The following is an 18899-nucleotide window of genomic DNA, read 5'->3' on the forward strand; positions in this document are numbered from 1 at the left end:
GGATGCAAAGTCTGTCCTCTGCTTTTACCCCAAAGGCAATACAACCGATTGCCTGGCAGACGGTGCAGGGGCCCTGAAATGGTGGCGGTGCCTAGCAGGCACCGTCCACCATATCAGGATGTGGGTTTATGAAGACGGCAATGCCACCACGGAAAGGCTGGCGGGGATTGGGTTTGGGGACCCATTGCAAACTCTTGGTTCTCCTGCTCCATTTAGAGTTGGACGAATTACTGGGTTTCCGTCAAAGAAGCCTCAGATGGACATTAATGGTTTGTTTACTCTGAATAAACTAAATGTTGGGTAATTTGTTTTTGTCGAGAAAAAAGAAATGCAGAGCAGGGTCTATAGATTATGGTGCCCCCTCTGCATTTTTTACTGACCCTAATGTAGAGCCGCTGATTCGGTAGCTCCGCTGCGGGTTTGGAGGTCCCCGACTGACAGGAGGGGATCCCTGATTCGGGTGGGCCGTCCTTCCTAGAAGTGCGTGGACCGTAGCCGCTGCTGACCTGACCTGGAGGCCAGGCACCGTGGAGGCTCCCAGGATCCTCTGGCCGGATGACATTTTTCCATACTAATTGTGAGTAGCGTTATGCTTTGTGAACCACATGATGGTTTTCGGAGTTTTGATTATGTCCCAGTGCGTGACCGGGGCCAGCACAAGACTGAGGTGCGACCTTCTCTTTAACTCCGTCCACTATCGCATTGCAGTGGTCAGATTTATGAGGAACAAATTCTAGCTCAAGGACTGTCCTTGGAGCAACTAAGGCTACTAGAAGGAATAACACTAGTACTCATTAAAAATAGCAAATGCTACAGGCTTCAGAGCTGTGAGCCTGCGGCACGCAGCCCTCCAGACATGAACTGCTGTTACTGTCAAGTTATTCCTGTTTAGAACATCCTTGCTTGTAGCGTCCATGAGCACGATGGTCTAGGCATGGGATCTCTACATCTTGGTTGTAAGGGCCCATGCCTGACTAAGGGTAAGTGAAGCTCCAAAGATTTCCTTTCGCAAACTCTCTATAATATGCGCATATATTATGCGAAATACCCATAGGTCGCAAAGCTCTCAGCATGTGGATTTTCAAGTGAGAATCAGGGCTCACGCATCCTAATAGATTGCCAACATTTATCCAGCTTCAGAGTGGATTATGGTTTAAAACAGCCCGTCCGTTCTCGGAAGCAAGTATGGCTAACATGGAAATATTTCCAGTCTGCGGAGAAAACTACGCCACGACCTCCAGGTACTAAAAAAAAGGAAATTCGGTGAACTACGGCCATCCCAGTAATTGAGCTCCACTTGAAATTTCACTTGTATATTTAAAAACTCCCCACACCTCTCATCCCTATACCTCCCTTGCTTCACCGCCATACCCCATTGACCAGGAGATAAAAGGCCTGGGACTCTAAATTCGATCTCGCGGCGTCACTGATGTATATGCGCTGCCAGCTTCCCGCATAACTTTTTGAATGTTTTATACTTTGTTTGGTACTTTTACACTGCCTGCTGGGCAGAGTGTTGTTTGAAGTTTTACCTTCTAAGGCCCCGACTACGAGTTTGGTTTTAGTTAATGCATCCTGTAATGTTAAATAACTAAACATTAGCTAAATTTTGGGCGAAATTTAACAGAAAAGCATACGGTATTTACCGTATCAAGCGGATTTTGGTGCGCTAAAGTCCAAAATCCAAACTCATAAGAGGTGGCGTTTATCGCACTCGATTAATATCGAACCCCCTGGAATCGTTATTTGCCGGTTGCGATAGACAGCCCCTCTACTTGTAATCTGGCCTTTAATGTATCCAAGCGAGGGATCTGTGCCTCCCTGTACGCACAGCAGTGGTATAGTACACACGCATTTCTATGCGGCTTCTGGGTGGAATTGTTTGTAAAGGGGTTAGGTGGCAGGCGTGGGGGTGCGTGCACAGGTGTGCGAGTGCCTGCCCGTGCAGAGTGACACCCGCTGGATTATGCCCCGGCCTGTGTGCAGGGTGCAGGAATCCCAGAAGGATGATGACGTGGAAGAGTATATGGGCTCCATACTTCAGTTGCTAGACAGATCGTTGTTCACAGTTAAAAGAACATTGTCGTATGGGCACAAATTAAATACTGAATACAAATAATGTCCTTTTTTTCTTTCGCAGTATGAAATGCTCCACGTCACTCCTCCCATGGGCCCCCCGGATGTGCTGGTGAACAGTCCGGTGTCGGATGCTGGGGGCTGGGTGGATGTAAACAAGGAGACCCTGCAACACAAGAAGTACCCCAATGTGTTCGGAATTGGAGACTGCACCAATCTCCCAACATCGAAAACGGCAGCAGCTGTTGGTAATACTGCGCGCTCTGAACGCATGCACGCCAAACGGAGCAGCACGCGCTCTTTGACGTAAATAGCGGTGTGCCGGTGTCTGCACTGGCGGATGTACATTTTGTTGCTTCTGCACGGGGGCCCGCTAGTGATGCAAGCGCGTGAGCCAAGGTGACCCGGCCATCAGCCGTAACTAGACCCCAGAACCCCTGGTGTAGCTACCGTTTTACTCCCACAATACCAACCCTCCCCACACTTCCCAAAAAGAAACTCTCAATTTGCCCCACTCAGGCAGTGTGCTTCCCACCCAATTTGTTCAGCCACTAATAGCAAAATATTTTCTAGCCTTAAAAAACCGATATTTTGAAGGGGGCGCTGTCCCTCGCAGCCTGTTCTCATAATATTTCTTCTCTCAATCGTCTAGGGGGGGCCTGGAACTTATTTATCTGTTTACAGTGTTGTTTTTACCTTTTTGGCCAACAGTCTGACACATTATGTGCAGAGCAAAGCTTGTCCGCGCACAACCTGCCTGTAGACGATTTGTTTATCTGCGGCAGCCATGCACTTGTCCTGGAACTGATAAAGATGGCCGCAGGCCCTGAACTTGAAGCCTCCCCTCTTCACAGCACAGGGCGTACTTGAGACAGTGTTCTTATGTGCATAGGCAATTTTAAAACGTCACCTGTTGTGTTTATTAAAACTACTGTGACATCGTGGCTTTCGGGTTCATGTAGCAGAATGTATTACTTAAAATGTGCGTGATGTCCCTTACATAATTCTGCGGCTGGCCTAGTGAGACCGCGATATTTCAAGAATATCAAATATGTGCCTTGATAATTTTTCGGAGTAAGACTGAGGTTTCCACTGCTAGTAGAAGTCTTTCTCCTGCTCGCACAACAAACACGCCAGTGACGTGGAAAGGCCCCGTGCTGTTATACAACTCGCGCAGTCCTTCGCGCCCCTGCTGTTGACTGCTTGGGTACAGCTGTCGCGCCTCTATCACCCGAGGAATCCTGTGCAAAGTAGAAATCTAGGCTGGAAACGTTTTCTTGGCACCTTATCTGGTCGTGCGCCACAGCCTGTCTGCTGTGACATGGCAAGTTCATGGGGCCGGGGGCAGGCGGGTGTCTGTGGGAGGCTGGGAGCGCCCCTGGCCGCTTCTCTTCAGCACTCCACAAACGGTGCTCCAGCGCAGTATTTTCCCCAAGTGCACTGCCGTGACACATACCTTTTCTAATGTAGCACTTCATACTGCACGGTTTACAAGCTCTTAGTATTACTGTATTTAATAATGCTTAATTTACCAACCTATGGAGGATCGAAGAATGAGTTAACCTTGTCTGAATTTGAGCACGTGACTTGCAGACGACCGCAGCAAGCGTTAACTTACTGACGCCGCCTGGCCCGTCATACTACACAGTACAGGCTACTTTTATTCCTCATAATGGACGCCGCCTCCCACGCCTGGCATTGCGTCACAGAGAGACCAAAGCACATTAGAGGTTCTCGTCCTCTGACTTATATTGATGCCCAGCCCTTGTCCTCTTTGCCATTATTTTAGCTGAAGTGCTTCAGCCCAAGACGCCTTCAGGACGGGCATACCAGGATATGAGTGGAGTCCGACATATTCCTGTGGATTTTGGAAACACGCGTGATGTAGAAAGGTCACCGTGTGTTGGTTTGGGGTAAGAGAGAGGCGTATTTCTTTCTACCACAGCCAATCAAAAAGGATGCTTGTAGCCTCTTAGGTCACAGAATGCATTTTATTGTAGACTGCCCCTTCTGATGGACACAAATGCATCTATGTACTCTGTACGTGTGCGTGTCTGTGTATTTTGTGAAGTGTATGTTCTTGGCACCAAGGTAGAAAGATCTCCAAACAGTTTATAAGAATGTTATGGTGCATTAGCTTTGGGGACCACTTGTCCTTATTGTAAATGGCTGGATATTTCCCCTAGTACTCTAGAACACTGCTGTGCACTTACTAGTACACACCATTTTAAAGCACGAATGGCACATGGTTAGTTCTATTTCAAAAGTAAAACCCTACTGAGAGCTGGCTACGTTAATCCTGTAAACCTAGTTCTGCACTTCCCGAGTCCACTGGTATGTCAAAAATCCTCTTTTTTCCAGAGTGTGTTTATCTTTCAACTAATATAATTTATTTAATAAGTGGCCAACTTCCTAAATTTCAGTTCTTAACGCCGGACTCCTGATTAGAAACTTTCAGTTTCTACAGTGGCTATGGTCTCCCTGACTCTTCTCTTGATTTCATCAGGGGAGACTCTATCATTTGTTTCTCTTTTTTTGTACTTTCTGCTAAGGTCAACCACAAATATTAGGATGTTCTTCCAAACTGGGTACTCAGGACGTATTTGTTGCACAGATATCACTGGAGCCTCTGGTCTCCGTCTCATTTGAATTTCCTGACCAGTGTGCTTACTGAGACATTCTGCTGTATAGCCGCATAAAGGGCCTGATAGACTCATCCTCATCAGAAGACCTGCAAATGGTTTCTTGCAAGAGTTGTTGCTCAGAAGTGTATGACCAAACGAATGGAGCAACGGTGGCAACATTCTTCTTTTGTCTCAATCATGGAAAAAACAAATTCCAACTCTCATGCAATACATTTCCTATCAAATACACTTGGGCAGGTTACTTTTTGACTGAATCGTTGATGGCCTTACCCTTTCCAAAAGATCTGGTAGCAGGTTGGAGAAGCTGTTTTACCCTGAGCGATTTGCGCAGGGATTGCATGTTGACTAAAAGATTTTGAAAATCAGAGAGTAAATCTCTTCATTCTGTACATTGGGTCTGTCCCCATGTCTAATTCCTAATTGGATTTCATCTCCACCCTTGCACTTGTGAATCTGACCACATGTTCATGCTCCCAAATTCCTCTTTTTCAGAATTGTTTAGAGTTCATCGTACCCACAGATCAATACCCATCTTTTCATTCAGATTTAGTCCCTCAAGCCGTGAAAAATTTCATAATCACTCTGTTCAACAATCCAGTGGTCAATCTTATGGACTTGGTAAATCAGCCCCATTTCATATCTTTCAATTGCAACTAAATTGACAGAGAAGACCATCGCTGCTGCTTTAAGGGTTTAAACTCAACCTGTGGAATCAGCTGGAATCTCAGATGCCTGATTTAAAGGCCCCTAAAGCAGTTGGGCCAGTCCCTGTGGCCGTTCTCGATGATCTCTTCTGTACCGCATATAGTGGCTGAGCCATTGTGTTAATTATCTGGATCTTTTACGGGGGGTCAACGGCATGCCACTTTCTTGGTTCATATTCTCTCTTTGAGACTGAACACAACTTCCCCCATCAAAAGTGTCTCCAGTAATCTGAGCTCCCACCTGAGATTATCACTATCACAAGGCTTGTCTATGACGAGCAAGTTCTTGCTTTTATGATTTATTCTGTCTTCATTTATTCTCATACACCAATGAATAACCTGCTGTGACTGGACTAAGGCTTGTCTCGCCATCCTAGCTTAGTAAGGGCCTGGTTTATAATGTATTTGATGGTGATCAGCGAATGACCAGCATTGACTGTCTTAAACTATCGCTATCCGTACTGAATTGGTGGTGGTCGGTGGCAGCAAAGATCACCAGGCTTCCTTGGTCTGGCCAGCAGCACCGTATGATCCATCTGCACAAGTTTCCTGTGTGAGGAACTGGACTTTATGATGAAAAGAGGACTGTCATGCGGTCCTCAGAGGAACTTGGTATCAAGGCCTTTCATATGATATTCGACGTTTATTAAAAAAAATTAGATCTTCCATGTGCTCAGGTGACACAACGCTATGGTGGTTACTGCATTTATTTCTGCCAAGCCTGCTACATGTCTGAGCTGTGGGCTCCGAAAAAAGTGGACCAAGACTCCAAGGCTCATGGTGAACTGTACCGACTCCTCGTACAGCCCCTCATCCAGTTTACGGCTCTTCATGTAGTCTTGTAGGCTATGCAGCCAGTAGGAGAGTAGGATCTGTTTCTAATAGTTACCCCCACTTTTTGTTGGTGTTTCACTGTTTTTCGACTTTAGTGTGGCTAGGGCCCTGCTAACCAGGGCCCCAGCCTAGCTGCTTACTCTCTAAATTGATTGCATGTACTTTAGGTACACTCCAGATTGGATTCTGAGGTACCCTTATAAGTCCCTAGTATATGGTATACTATGTACCCAGGGCATAGGTACCGCAGAGGCCTAGCTGGGGCTGCAGCATGTATTGTGCTACCCCTGGGAAGTCATTTAAAATGACACAACAGGTCTGCTACAGCAGCCTGTGTAAGGTGGTGTATACACCCCTTAGTGAGATATAGGTTCCCTATATCTCTCCATATCACTGCATGTATAAACTTATCAGTCACCCCTATGGCAGGCCTTATCAATCCTGAAGGCAGGGTGCTGGGTTTTATGTGAGAGAGTGCCCATGCATGAGCAGAGCCACTCTGCAGCCTTTGGAACCTTTGTTCCTGGGTTGTTTGTGATGCAGCCAGACCATATACTCTTAAGTGCATTATAACCTCACGGTAAATGTTAACTTTGGAATGGCTGCACAGAAACATGTTGTGTTTGGTGTCAAACACCTTGGAATCATATCCCCACACCAGTAACTGGTGTGGGGTGTGTGATTCCACCCTACTAGAGGGAGAAATATGACAGCACCGGTATACCCAGTACCAGCTTTGCAAGCCCTGGCATCACAAAATGGATGCTGCCAGCCACAGACACGAGTCTGCCCTCCTGCTGCTGGACAAAACTCCGGCATGGGAGGCCTGGACAATAGGTTTCCTGTCACAGGGAGGTGTGACCACCTCCCAGACAGGCTTTAGTGTATTGGGGCTGGGCGGGTGCACTCCAAGTGTGCTTTGAAGTCTGCACTGGCGGCACATTTGGTGTCCCTGTGCATAGTGCAGCTCAAACCGGTTGCAGGGGCTACTAGCCCCTGCTTTGGCGCGAAACTGGAGAAAGGATATGGGTGTAGCCACTCCTCTGTCCTGACCCTTCCATAGGTGAGTCCCCAGAGTTTGTCCCACCCCTTCCTTGGGTATAAAGTAGGAACCCCTAACTACAGGACTTTAGATTTACCTGGACGGAACTCTGCTACAGAATCCCAGAACTTCTATTATCTACACGATGTTGGATGACCGAAGAATCTCCCTTGGAGTGATGGAGTTACTCCCTTGCAAGGCAGGCACCAAAGACGCAACTGTTCGGTTGGCAACTAGGCAGCTACTGAAGGACTCCGAAGTTTTTGCTATGCACGAGGTGGGTTTCTAAGCTTCCCCGAGGCCGATCCGTGCTCTCAGCAAACCTGAGATCCAAAGCCCTCATGGGGACCGTGCAACCCGAACCCCTGGACACCGCGACCATTTGCAGCAGCATATGCTTTTTGGTGACCCCTAAGGCTGTGCTTTGGGCTACTTGTAGCCCAGACCCGAGCAGTGAATCCCCCGAAGATTACTGGCCTACACTCATCGAGTGATCAGTGGGCTGGTATTGAGTGATTCCTCTTGAGGTCCCTTCGCGATCCCTTGTCCGTTGACTTGTGGGTCCCTGAGAAGGGTAATGTAACTTTCAATGGGCTTTCCTGGTTGCTCCAGACGTGCCCTGACTCTCCATCGCTTGGGGAGTCCACAGGACCTTGCTGGTCCACACCGAAGCCATTTTCTCTGACCGGATGGGTTGCCCTTGCCAAGGCTTGTTGGTCTCCAATCCGGACACAGACCCCCCCAGCACTCGACATCCTTTGTGGGACAGCTCGCCTGCGGACTGTCGTCATCGTCCGCACCTCCTGATCCATTTGGCAGTGGAGTCAAGCTTCACTTTTTCGCACCTGAAACACCCGACATCGGTGGACATTCGTCTATCGTGCCCCTGGTCATTGGCAAGTGACCCAGACTCTGTCCCTTCTGCTTTCAGGTTCTTCACATCTTCGATTCAGGCTTGGATCACCCCGGACACTTCTCCTTTCCATGGCAGCAGCACTTCGCAGCACATCGCCATTGAAATCAACGACGATTCCCGACACCATTTGACACCTGTGCACCCGGCTTTCCTGGGTGAGGTAACACGAGTACTCCGGTGCTCCAGTGGGTGCAGACCCTAGAACCCTCGAAGTCCAAAGGGGTTTGCTCAAAGTCCTCTCCTAAGTGTCCTTATTCTTTAAAATACCAACCGCGACTTTCCAATTGAATTGTATGGGGCTCGCGGCTGTGTTCTCTCCCTGCACACGTCCTCCGTGGGTCTCCTGTGTCACTGCCTTGGGTGGTTCCTTGGGGTCCCAGCAATTCTACGTGCTCTAGGCACTGTGTCTGGTCAAGTTGTGGTCCTTATACCACCATCTTAATATATGGTTTGGTCTCCCCCTAAGGCTCATTGTATATTGTGCTATTTACTGTCTTTTAATAACTGTATGAATGTGTGCCTTGCTCTCTAATCTCATAAAGTGGTTAGTAGAGAGTGTTAAGAAATAAATACATGTATTTTATATATATACTTTGTGTGGTTCTCCTTTCGTTTATGCATTCAGGAGGTTATAATCTGGTAAACCAAGCTGTCTTGAACTCCTTCAAGACTTAGCCTAAAGGCTGCTCTCCATAGCTACCACTAGGATAGCTTTCAATAAAGGTTGTCTTAAACCTAATCATCATTAAGGGTTGTTTGGACTGGTGCAGGGTGCCCACTAGAACTAGTGGACAGCATATACCAGGCCAACTTCTCACACAGCCCATCATAAGCCCACCCGCCAAGTTACTTGTTTAAAGCAGGTACATTAGTGGGGCATTTGTCTGGAACATGCTTAGACCTGAAATATTTAAAGATATCATTTGTGCTTTTGCTTTTCCAAGGTCAGGCAGGTTGCATAATGAAGAAGAGTAGGTTCTACTGTTGAACTGTCACTAATTTACTGAAATCCCATGATATCAAGTTGTGTTCACGTTGTGTTTTTTTGCAGCGGCCCAATCTGCAGTGCTTGATAAAACCATTTCGTTAATCATGAAGAACAAAATTCCCACTAAAAAGGTATTGGCATGTTTATTTTTATTTTCTAAAATCTATGTAATTTGAATTACTGGCCAAAAGTCTGACGTTTTCCCAATCTGAGGTTGATGGATTGAATGCTCCTGAGGGCACTATATCGCTTCCTGTCTGCACCATTCATACTTTACATGCCAGCCCCTTTATTGTGGCGTTGGTGTGTGCTTTTGTATGTTTAGAGACTTCTAGCGTTGCTCTCTCTTTGTCAGTTGTCTTGAATTCAAGGGGGCATTTGGGGGAGTTTATACAGTAAGCTTCAGCACTAAGACCTATGTGGTCTACGGCGGGATATAAATGGCTGAAATCAATTAAGAAATGGTACAATGCCAGCAGACAAAGCCGAAAATCACTCCCAAGTTGCTTTCAAGTTCCAAAGATGAACAAATAATTGAAATGTTTTACATGATGCAGAAGAGAACTTGTGAATGAAGTTGTATGGATCAGACATGTATTGTCCGCCCACGACCCTGGTTGGGCCGCCGAAGGCCAGCCTTGGTGCAGCTGATTAAGATAGAGACTCCACCTCTGAACTGCGCACTTCATGTGTCGCTACAGTTCTATCGGGACACAGTATTGGCCCTAAACCGTACGTGTTGTTTTCAGGCACGGGCTCTCTAGAAGGGATCTAGCAACTGGCGATGAGGTATGACCTCTTAGCTCTGTGCCACAGGTGGACGCCTTGGCTGTCTTGTACAGACCTCTCAACTGAGCACCAAGAGCTGCCCATACAGCAAATAGGTGCATTCTGCACATGTATAATTCAGAGCAGCTCCTGGTGCTACTGCACAGGTGCAGCCCATTTGACATGCACACCAAGAGACTGCACGGCATACACCTGCATGCCATGCAAATGTGACACCAGGAAAGTAAAAGGTTGTTCCTGTGCTGAGTACACTCTAAAGCATCATATCATGTGTGCAGGTCTTTCCGTCAGTATGTTGCACCAGCCCAGCATTTTGTTTCAGAACGCAGTAAATTTGCACCATTAGTCTATGGAGTGTTTAATTAATGTTACTGTACAGTCAGATTACAGATCTGAGGGAGGAGGACCTCTTTTGACTCTTAGAAACCATGGGGAGAATACAGGCTGTCATGAAGGAGTGCTGTTTGTGTGCATCACTTGCTTCCACTAAAGGGTGGTCCAGATAATAGCAAACCTGCTGTCGCTAAAGTATTGTGCGAGCTGAGACGTGAGGTTCTCTTGAGCTAAGAAACCACGGGCTCGCTTGGCCTATACACATGAACACTCTTCTGGACATGCCTCACTCAACTTGAAGAGCTTCATCCACATCTAGAATATAGGAGTCACTAGCGGGGGCTCATGATGGTGGAGATAAGCCATGATTCATGAGATGTTTTATATGGGTGGAGGAACTGATTAGCGCAAGTAAATTACTATAGTGTTTACTGCTCTAGGAGTGAGTTTTGAAAGCTGGTTCTTTCTTCTTAAAAAACGGATTAAAATTTTACGTACAAGAAACATTTGAAATGCAATGCTTTGTCTTGTATGCTTTCAAATCTCCCATAAATGACTTTGTTTCACAGTATATTTATTACACAATCTCTTATGGTAAACCAAGTACACATGTGCATATCTTTAATAAACCTCAGTCACCTTATTTCCTCCGGTGGAAGGGGCCGGACCCTGTTGTTCTTGGTTCTGCCATGGCTAGATTAGATAAATAAGAGGAAGAAGATGTACATTGTCACTTGGCTCATTTCTGATCCTTAATGGAGCACCAAAGGTGGAGCAATGAATCTGGCAAGATTTGGTGTTTTGAATTGTTTCTTCGGTGATGAGAGTTCTTGTCAGTGTTCTGTAAATGTGGGTATCATGTAGGAAGAAAAATGGCAGAATGTAACCAATTAGGCACCCAGGATATGAGGTACTAGCACTTGGTCCTGGAAAAGCAATCCTAAAAAAGAAGCGCAAGGGAAGACAAAAGAGACCCAAGCTGGGTCACCAAAGAGGGACATTTAAGTTTCGGGGATCAAACACAGCAGAAAAAGTGGAGAATTTTACACTTCATTATTTGTAATGATTCTATTAACATTATATATCGGTTGGCTCTCCACAAACCGTATAACCTATAAATATTGCAAGTGTTGAACTGGTTTACAACTAAGATAGGTGAGGTATTGGGTAGGAGCAGACGGTCATTCAGAAACTCAGACCTAGACAACAAATATCAAACATTACTAACTAATAACTTGTCCAACAAATCCACAGCCATTGTAGTTGCCACGGAGGGCCTTTAATAAATCCAGGCTCAATTACTAACCATATGTATCATTCTTAACTTTACAGTATGATGGCTATACGTCGTGCCCGCTAGTAACTGGCTACAGTAAAGTGATCCTGGCAGAGTTTGACTATGATGCTCAACCCCTGGAAACATTCCCCATCGACCAGGGTAAAGAACGGAGGACAATGTATCATATGAAGGCGGACATGATGCCAATTCTTTATTGGTATGCGTTGCTAAAGTAAGTAGTACAATTAAGGCATTGAAATAAGTAATTGGTGAGCCGGAGCTAACCGTTGCCATTAATCAGCAAGCAGAAGTTAACTCCGTGCTCAGCCTAAAATTAATGACTCCATCTTGTTTTGTATCTGGAATATGCGGAGTGAAACCAATTCCTAAAAATATGCAAGTTATGGTCAGAACATAATGAAAGTATAGGCAAATACATTGCAGTGGTGGCTTGTAAGTAACGGTGGTGGGGCTGGGTAGGGGCGTTAGAGAAGATTTTAAAAAGTACTTGCTCGTCACCAGCTGCCACTGTAAAGCCTCTTCGTCCTCGCTGTGCTGGCTCCCAGTAGCACCCAGGCTCCCCTAAGCCAATCACGACGCTTCTGTCACCATGACAGCAGCCTCCTGATTGGTCCAAGCGCCAACGGGACTGACAGCCTGAGCATGTTCTCCACTGGGCTATGCATTACAACATGTTGATCTGGCTCCTAATTGTGAGTTTGCTGCCCAGGATGATGCCAATGTTCCGGGCTTGGTCCCTAGGAGTGGGGTGGAGTCCCATGTCAGCGGGCCACCATGAGTCGTCCCACGGCGAGGCGGTGTTCCCGAAAATCAGAACTTCCGTCTTGTCTGTGTCAAGTCAGAGGCAGTTGTCTTGCATCCAGATGGCCACGCTGGTCATGCAGAGTTGGAAGTTAGCCTTTGTGGTGGAGGGGTCTTTAGAAAGCAAGAGGATGAGCTCGGTGTCGTCTGCGTAAGAGGTGATGTTCAGTCCTTGGTTTCTGACGATGTCGGCCAAGGGCATCATGTAGGTGTTGAAAAGAGTAGGGCTGCGGGTTAAACCTTGAGGAATACCGCAGATGATGTTCTTGGCCTCCGAGATGAAGGGAGGGATGTGGATCCTCTGTGTTATTCCTGAGAGAAAGGATATGATTCATTTTAGGGCGTTGTCTTGGATGCCGATCTGGTGGAGTCTCTTGATGAGGGTATGGTGGGAGACCATGTCGAAAGGGACTAAGAGGTTGAGGAGGATCAGGGCAGCCAAGTCTCCTCTGTCAAGGAGGGATCTGATCAGGACAATTTCAGTGCTCTGGTTGGAGCAGAATTCAGATTGGGATACGTCCAGAAGGTCGTTGTTTTCTATGTATTCTGTGAGTTGTTGGTTTATGGCCTTTTCGAGGAATTTGTCAGGCAAGCGGTGCAGGGAGATCGGTCTGTTGTTTTTGAGCTCATTGGGGTTGGCGGAAGGTTTCCTGAGGAGGGGTTTGATCTCTGCGTATTTCCAGTCATCCCGGAAGGTGGCTAAGGCGATGGACGTGTTAAAGATGTATATGAGCATGCTGCTGATGGTGCTGTTTCAGAGGGTGAGCATGTGGTGTGGGCAGTGGTCCATCGGAGATCCGGAGTGGACGGAATGTATGATGTTGGTAGTGTTCTGCGTGGCAAGCTGGCTCCAGGCGGTGATCCAATTGCTGGCGGGGGCGTTTGTGGGGTCTAGGAGGCTGAGGGTGTCGGCAGCGGACGGTTGGGGTTCAAAGTTTCTGTAGATGGTAGATAACTTGTTGTGGAAGAAGTCAGATGGGGTGTTCGCAGAGTTCCTAGGAGGGGGTGATGATGTTTTCAGTTTCTGAGGGTTTGGATAACTCCTTGATGATGCTGAAAAGTTATGTTCGAGGCATATGAGCTGCAGATTGTACACTTTGCATAGATCACCATCTGGTGTCGGGCCCGGATGTTTGCAGTTTGTTTTTGTTCTTTGGACAGTCTTTGGAAGTCACGAGTTCGGTGACTCCTCCTTCGGTCCGTACTGCGCATGGGCTTCGGCTCCATCCTCAGATTGTTTTTTTCCGCCATCGGGCTCGGATGTGATACTTCGTGCTCCGGCTTCGAACTTCTACGGTTCCAGCCTCGATGGAAAATCCTCGTTTATCGAGTTTCTTCATCTATCTTCATCTCTCGAAGAGGCACTTTTCTCGATTCCACACATCGGCACCGGCCTTCGGGCCCTCCTCGACTCCGGTCCCGGCCGATGGAAAGGACTCCGTTCAAAAAGTGCCCAAAATGTGGGTCTAAATTTCCCCACACCGACCTCCATCAGGTGTGTAGCCTTTGCCTCTCTCCAGAACACAAGGCTAGAGACTGCCCCGCCTGTAAGTCTTTTCGATCAAAAAAGACCATCCGGGATCGAAGAGCTCGACGCACCATGGCGCACTCATCGACCGCGGCTCCACCGGACATCTTCGGAGACGTACCGAAGCTTCGGGGCAACACCACACCGAGCAGGAGGAAGACATCGTCAGCGCTTCCGAGGCCGACGACTCCGACCTGGAGGACATCACACCGGCGCAGAGGGTCGTGAGTACTCTACCCCCTCCCACCCCCGCGCCCAAATCCAAAGAGAGTCAGGTTACACCCTCGCCTTCGGGCCTGGGGAAAACCAAACACGCAGCTTCTATCACCCCACCTTCGGGCCCGGTGTCGAAGCCTCACAAGTCTCACGGCAGCTCGGGCTCGAGCCAGCCGATTCCTGGTGCCGATAAACACCGTTCGGCACCTAAGAAAGTGCCGCCCAGCTCGACTCCGAAGCCACCGGTGCCGAAGCCTGGACTTTCGGTGCCGACGAAACACAAGCACAAATCCCTCGGCACCGACGCTCCGGCGCCGAAGCCTACCTCAACGCCGAAAAAAACGGAGGTTCCAAAAAAACATGGCGCAGAGAAACCACCCAAATCCTCGGCTCCGAAAACATCGGCGCCAGCGGACGATATGGCGCCACTGGACCTTTTTACACCCGATCCTTATCAAAAAACCTTATCCAAGGATCCAAAGACTGGGCTATTGACTTTGACTGTCAAGAAAAGACGTCTTGACACACCAGCTCCTCCTCCACCACCCAAGCGGAAGGACTCTGCCACATCTCCTCTCAGAGTGCCCTCCCCACCACCTCCTACACCTCCTCCTCCTCCTCCACCTCTTCCACCTCCTCGCCCTCCCAGGTCTCCGCCACCCTTGCCTCATCATTCCCCGACCCCGTCCCCAGATCCGGATTACGGGGATCCAGATTATGACTCGGCGGACGCCCCAATGGACCCCACACCACCGGGGACCCCAGACCCATGGGAAGATTACCAAAACCCTGACATACCAGATGTGCCTCAAGATGACCTATACCCATCCAGGCCATCTCCCCCAGAGGACTCACTAGGGTTTCACCACTTAGTGCAGAGAGCAGCACACTACCACAGGGTGGAACTACATAGCGAACCAGTGGAGGACGACTTCTTACTGGATACATTTGATATTCAGGATAAGTCCACAGCCATCCTGCCCATGCTTAAGGGTGTCACCAAACATGCTGCAGAGGTGTTCAAAGACCCTGTCAGGGCCAGGGTCTTAAACCCCAGAATAGAAAAAAAGTACAAAGCAGCACCCACAGACCCTACATACATTAAGGGCCCTGCTCCCTTACATTCCCTAGTTGTGTCCACGGCTAGAAAGCGGTCTAACTCCCAGTCCTCAGGTGAGGCCCCACCGCCCGATAAGGAATCAAAACTCCTAGATGCGTCTGGTAAACGCACTGCCTCGCAAGCCGCGAACATCTGGCGCATTGCGAATACACAAGCGCTGCTTGCGCGTTATGACAGAGCACACTACGATGAGCTTGAGGCTCTTATGCAGCACCTCCCGGAAAAACACAAACGTAAAGCTCATGACCTAATACAGGAGGGAAAGCTCATTACTAACACCTCCATTAAATGTGCCCTCGATGCAGCGGACACTGCTTCTAGAGCCATAAATACTAGTGTCCTGCTTCATCGTCATGCCTGGCTCAGGATCTCAGGGTACAAGCCAGAAGTCCAGGCATCCATACTAAATCACCCCTTTGACCAACAAAATCTCTTTGGGCCAAAGGTAGACGAAGCATTAGAAAAAATGAAAAAGGACACGGACACAGCAAAGTCTATGGGGGCATTACAATCACAGACCCCTAAACGCTCCTTTCGGCGTTCGTCCTTTTGTAGCACAGGCAGAGGCTACTCCACCGATAGCGCCTCTACCTCCTACAAGTCCCCTCCTCAAAATACCTTCTCAAAGGGCTACCAAAGGGGTGGATACAGGGGCAACAACAATAAGGGCAGGGGCAAAACTAACACCACCCGTTCTGCCACCCCGCCCGCACAATGACTTCCCTCCGCTCCCCCCAGACCATCCCACTCCGGTCGGGGGCAGACTGCAACACTTTATCCACGCCTGGGAGTCCATAACATCGGACAAATGGGTGACCCAAATTATTCGGTCAGGGTACTGTCTCGAGCTAACATCTACCCCACCCAATATCCCACCAAGGCACCGTCCAATGTCTCAGGAACATTCCACACTGCTCAAACAGGAGGTGCTCTCCCTCCTCCAAAAACACACTATAGAGCAGGTCCCCGTCAATCAGCAAAATCTAGGGGTCTACTCTCTGTATTTTCTAATACCGAAAAAAGACGGGACCCTGAGGCCCATTCTGGACCTCCGGCCTCTAAATGCATACATACATTCAGACCATTTCCACATGGTCACCCTACAACAAGTCCTCCCGCTCCTCTGTCAGGGAGACTTTCTCACTACCTTGGATCTGAAAGACGCATACTTTCACATTCCAATACACCCTTCTCACAGGAAGTACCTCAGGTTTGTGGTGGACGGTCAGCATTACCAATTCACAGTTCTCCCCTTCGGGGTCACCACCGCACCACGGGTGTTTACCAAATGCCTAGCGGTAGTAGCAGCACACCTCAGACTTCAGCATATTCACGTCTTCCCTTACTTAGACGACTGGCTGATAAAAGCCGCGTCCTACGACCAATGTGTGCAACATACAAACGGCACCATCCAACTGCTCCACCAGCTAGGCTTCACGGTGAACTACCAAAAGTCCCACCTCGTACCATCTCACACAAAGCAATATCTCGGGGCCACTATAGACACCTCCAAAGGTATAGCCTATCCCAACGCAGCCAAGATCGCAAGCATACAAGCCTTGCGCCAAACGTTCATTGCTCAGCACTCTCTCCCAGCGAGAGTGTTTATGAAGCTAATAGGGATGATGGCATCTTGCATTTTCATAGTGCCCCATGCAAGACTCCACATGCGTCCACTCCAAGAGTGCCTAGCACAACAGTGGAACCAGGCCCAAGGACAGCTGACGGATCTGGTGTTGGTGGACGGCCGCACCCATCACTCTCTGCAGTGGTGGAACACCACAAACCTTTCCAAAGGGCGGCCGTTCCTGGACCCGGTTCCTCAGGTGATTCTAACAGCGGACGCATCGCTCTCCGGCTGGGGAGCGCACCTCCTACACCTCACAATGCAAGGTCTATGGACGCCACAGCAAAAGTCGCTCCACATCAACCATCTGGAGCTCTTGGCGATCTTTCTAGCCCTAAAATCCTTTCAAAAACAAATTTCAGCCAAAGCAGTCCTCATTCGCACAGACAATATGACTGCAATGTATTATATTCAAAAACAGGGGGGGGGCACACTCTCCCCAGCTCTCCCGCTTAGCCCAGAGCATATGGAGATGGGCAATTCCACAAAACATCTTTCTCCTGGCACAGCACGTCCCAGGCATACAAAACACCATGGCAGATCTGCTCAGCAGACAAACGCAACAACTACACGAATGGGAACTGCATCCACAAGTTCTTCGCCCATTCTTCCACAAGTGGGGGCATCCTCAGATAGACCTCTTCGCCACTCACGAAAACAAAAAATGCCCAAGCTTCGCCGCCAGATACCCACACCCATTGTCCAAAGGCAATGCGATATGGATGAACTGGTCAGGCAGATTTTCATACGCCTTTCCACCTCTCCCACTAATTCCATTAGTGGTCAGGAAACTGCAACAGCACTCCCTCACGCTCATTCTGGTAGCCCCAACATGGGCCAGGCAGCCCTGGTACACCACACTATTACAACTATCAGTGGTACCACACCAAAAACTGCACCTGTCCCCATGCCTCCTAACTCAGAACCATGGAGAAATCAGACACCCAGACCCAGCGCAGCTCAACCTTGCGATCTGGCTCCTGAAATGTTAGAATTTGGGTACCTTAACCTTCCCCCTGACTGCATGAATATTATCAAGGAAGCCAGACGTCCTACCACTCGAGCATGCTATGCCGCAAAGTGGAAGAGATTTGTTGTTTACTGCCGTAACAATACAATCAACCCTTTAGATGCATCCATACAACACATTATATGCTATCTGCTCCATCTTCAAAGGTGTAACCTGGCATACTCTTCCATTCGCTTACACCTAGCAGCGATTGCTGCTTACCTGCAAAACAGACAGCATTTATCACTGTTCAGGGTGCCTGCTATTAAAGCCTTTATGGAAGGCCTTAAACGCATAATTCCACCCAGGGCACAGCCTTCTCCTGTATGGAATCTAAATGTAGTTCTTACAAGGCTAATGGGTCCGCCCTTCGAACCACTGCATAAATGCGAGCTACAGTTCCTCACCTGGAAAACAGCTTTTCTAGTGGCCATCACTTCCCTTAGAAGGGTGAGTGAAATACAAGCGTTCACTATACAGGAACCCTTCTTACAAATACATCACAGCAAAGTGATACTTCGTACAAATCCAAAGTTTCTGCCCAAGGTCATTTCCCCCTTCCATCTCAATCAATCGGTGGAATTACCTGTTTTTTTCTCGCAACCTCAATCTTTTGCGGAAAGGGCTCTACATACACTTGATAAGAGGGCTTTACTGTACTACATACAGAGAACGCAACCTTTCAGGAAAACTAAACAATTGTTTGTTTCCTTCTCTCCACCGCATAAAGGCACCCCCATCTCTAAATCAGGGATAGCTAGGTGGATTGTAAAGTGCATACAAATTTGCTATCAAAAGGCAAAAAGAACATTATCTGTTCCACCTAAAGCCCACTCTACTAGAAAGTTAGGGGCTTCCATGGCTTTTCTAGGGAACATACCCTTAGATGACATCTGCAAAGCAGCCACATGGTCAACACCGCACACCTTCACAAAACATTACTGTGTAGACGTGCACTCCAAGCAACAAGC

The 18899-nt window shown here is 48.2% G+C and overlaps 1 protein-coding gene across 1 annotated transcript in view; it reads left to right on the forward strand.

Annotated features, from left to right (window-relative positions):
* SQOR (sulfide quinone oxidoreductase) overlaps positions 1 to 18899 on the forward strand; it is a 199970-nt gene that overhangs the window by 169015 nt on the left and 12056 nt on the right. Inside the window, exons 7-9 of the mRNA XM_085644239.1 lie at positions 2141 to 2324; positions 9269 to 9336; positions 11660 to 11838. Of these exons, the coding sequence (XP_085500365.1) occupies positions 2141 to 2324; positions 9269 to 9336; positions 11660 to 11838 (431 nt within the window). The remainder of the gene's footprint in view (positions 1 to 2140; positions 2325 to 9268; positions 9337 to 11659; positions 11839 to 18899) is intronic.

Source organism: Triturus cristatus, chromosome 3_1, assembly GCF_964204655.1.
Source record: "Triturus cristatus chromosome 3_1, aTriCri1.1, whole genome shotgun sequence".
Taxonomy (NCBI): Eukaryota; Metazoa; Chordata; class Amphibia; order Caudata; family Salamandridae; genus Triturus; species Triturus cristatus.